This window comes from Mizuhopecten yessoensis, unplaced genomic scaffold (assembly GCF_002113885.1).
Source record: "Mizuhopecten yessoensis strain PY_sf001 unplaced genomic scaffold, ASM211388v2 scaffold3053, whole genome shotgun sequence".
Taxonomy (NCBI): Eukaryota; Metazoa; Mollusca; class Bivalvia; order Pectinida; family Pectinidae; genus Mizuhopecten; species Mizuhopecten yessoensis.
The window spans coordinates 308,084-311,473 of NW_018404852.1; the positions used below are offsets into that span (position 1 = coordinate 308,084).

Genomic DNA, 3,390 nt, shown 5'->3' on the forward strand with positions numbered 1-3,390 from the left:
TTTTTCCATTAAAATATAGATGCACATCAATGTGAAAAATAATATAATGTCACAATTAGGTAGATGCTAATCTATGAATTAACTGGACTATAATTCAGAGGCATTCTGACAGGTTCATAAACCTTGGAACTTACCACCTTGTAAGGCATCATTTGTCGCCGACAAGGAATGGATGTTTCCTGCGGATTGGTTACATGTATATTTGGATTAAGGATGTGATATTGAGCTGACATACGCACACATATATATAAATATGGTAGAATGTGAAGGAGTGATTCTACCCCTCTATTAAGATGGAGCAATGTTAATATGATGTCGACCTGCTTGTTGATAATTTGCTGCCACATATACTCAATATGAATGATAACGTTTTAGGAGGAAGCATTATGCTCAATTCATATTGACAGATTAAACAAGTTAAATAATCAATAAAAAGTTGGCAATGCTGTCCTTTCCCGACAGAGGATGCTAATATATTTCATATGTATGGCACAGATTATCAATCAACCACGCTCCAATCATAAAAGCTTCACCACAATGAGAAATTAAATATTAATAACAAAACAAAATATTCAGATTGCTTTAATGATATATCACCATATACAAATGTATATATATTTAAAGTTTTTTTTTAGTTTTTTTTTTACATTTAATCAATATATCCAACTAAACTAATTCTGAAGCTATAATGTGTCTAATGAAATATTTGCTATGTTATTACTTTGGTTGTGTTTTTCATGTTGAACGGCTTCATTGATAGAAAGAAAATGCCAACGAATGTTTTGTTGTGAGATTTATTTAGAAGATTCGTTTAAATCTCAGAAGTAATGCTGAGCATTCAAATCAAATATCTTAATCAATATGATTATTTTACCTTGCAGGTTTTTCCCAAAGAAGGGAGTGTGACTCGTGGGGATATATCATCTAATCTGTTTTAATGGCGTGTTCAAAATGTCCTTTAATGCGCCAGGCCTCCCTCAAAAAATATAGGAACCTGAAAGTATTGCCCGTAGGTAAATGTTACCACGCTACCTTCATCCATGATCATTCGTTACGTTGCAAGGCCTGGGTTCATACAGCCACCACAGAACTTACCAAAGAGGGATTCAGATGTTTCGACCTCGCTCGTGATAGTATTCCAAAGCTTTCAGCCCAAAAACAGAAAATCGAGGCGTTTAAACGATCAAAGACAGTGATAGTCCTGCTCACGGAAAAATGTTTAAAAAATCGAACATTCCAACGGGATCTGGACATGCTCACGGCCGACAATATATTAAACAATGATGGGAATTTGCATGAGAAAATTTTACCGCTCTGGTTGGATATTGTTAAACTCCCCGACTCATTATCATATGTGCAGCCACTGGATGCCAGCTCATCACGTGACATCTGGTGGGATAGACTTGTTTGCGCCATTGATTTTGATAGGGTAGATAACATTACCTCTGATGCAGACGATGACCTACTTATCAATCCTGTTTGTGAAGAAATTGAACAGATGGCAAATAAACTGAGACTTCTTGGCAGCCGGCAAATTTCAAGTCTGCTGCTCAGACCTGTATTTCTGGAGTTGTATCACTTTCTGGCTCAATGCGCCGACGAACGCGTTCTTCTGGCTGTGATGGAATCAAACGGAGTGTACATTGTAGACAGAGGCAAATATCCAGTGGGGCTTAGGTGTGCCTTGGAGTCCTGTGACCAAGATATGGACAATGACCAACTTAGATACATGTATAAGCGCGATGCGCCGAGCGGAGCTTGGATGCATCTCGACACAAGTTTCGGCAAGTGGAAAAGAATTGAAATAAACATGTGCATGCTGTGGAACCTTCCAGACAACTGTTACACGGAAACCATTTTTGTGAAAATACCTCAGGTGCGAGATATGGTATTTGTTGTACACGCAGACTTCAAACAACAAATTGTATCGGATCCCCAGACGTGTGAACAATGCCGCTATTCCCGAGGTGAATCACAGTACATTGAATACAAAGAGGAGGAGTGCCTAACTCTTATCCTCGAGAAGAGAGTTGGGAAGCATGCCTATGCATACTACTTTGTACCTTTCTGTGGACCTGACAAAGACGCCTTGGATGACGCCAAAGTGATGTTAAATCTGTGACGTACATTACATATTAAATTCTGTAAAACAAAGCCCTGTGATCGCTTCCTCAAGACTCGCCACTTACTCTGCTTCAATTTTAATTGAGTTTATTTGCACAACAAAAGGACTGCCATTTTGTATGTGTGCGTGAGATTAATGGTAGCCCTTCCAAACGCACTTTTCTTGGTTGCTTGGCTTATTCTTGTAGTTGGAAAGAGAGAAAGATACTCTTTCATACCCAAGTGTATAGGATAGGGAAATTCCATCAGAGGGTTTTGCCAAATTTGAAAATTCCGATGGTGGAATTTCCTTATCCTAAGCCCCTGGACATGAAAGAGTCCTATAATTTTATATAGCATAGTGATCTGTGATCACTTTATCGAAGAACGTATCTTACGGAGTTTTGATTTGAATCAAACAAACTTTTGTTTTTGCACAAGACAAGTACTGTCATTTTGTTTTTAAATGCCATTTCAGACAATGATACGAAAGTGAATTTGTACAAAGGAAGATGAGTATGTGTTTTATTTTAGATACGAACAATGGATAAGAGAAATAATATCGAAGATCTGTTTTGGTTGTTGGCTTTCAGTATCGCAATTGTTTATTGCAAAGGTTCCTTCAAGTGTTCAGGAATTTTAAAAGTTCATAGAACGGAGCATTGCTAACCCAGTCATATTCGTGTACATAACACTTGTTTGAAAGTTAATTGGTGGACTGACCAAGTGGCGGCTGAATACTGGAACAATCGGATAAGTAGTAGCGGAATATTAGCTCAGCGAAACTGTAACTTTACTAGATTGATATAAGGTCATATATACAGCGCGTGATAATGGTACACATTTTATACCTTTGGTTGCTTGTTGTTCCAGTAAATACGTAGTTTTTCTTCATTTCACTGATACAAAAATACTTTCTTAATGTTCATAAGTAATGAACATATTAACAAAGTTCACATCAACATAAAAAAACAAAATATGTTTCCAAAGGCGAATAGCTCATGTAAGATTTTCAACATCATTTTTTTTTATTAGTAAAAAATGTATTTCAGAACTATTTTGATTACAAATTTAAAATTGATGTTGTATCTTTAATTTTTTTTCAGAGACTCGTTGCATATATTTCACTTGTATGGCTAAATACTACTTAGACAAAGTGTATTCTGTACTAGATATTCTGTTATACAATGAGCACAAATATTATGTACTATAAATATCCTACACTGCTAGTCTTTTGGTATAAATATTTATGCTATACTACATGTATTCTATTCAACATATATTCTG

At 36.2% G+C, this 3,390-nt stretch overlaps 1 protein-coding gene across 1 annotated transcript in view; it reads left to right on the forward strand.

Moving 5' to 3' along the window:
* The window catches only part of LOC110446929, a 7,489-nt gene extending 4,315 nt beyond the window's left edge, over window positions 1-3,174 (forward strand). Inside the window, exon 2 of the mRNA XM_021492275.1 lies at window positions 882-3,174. Coding sequence (XP_021347950.1) covers window positions 938-2,122 — 1,185 coding nt within the window. The 5' untranslated portion in view covers window positions 882-937 and the 3' untranslated portion in view covers window positions 2,123-3,174. The remainder of the gene's footprint in view (window positions 1-881) is intronic.
* Window positions 3,175-3,390: the final 216 nt, after the last annotated feature.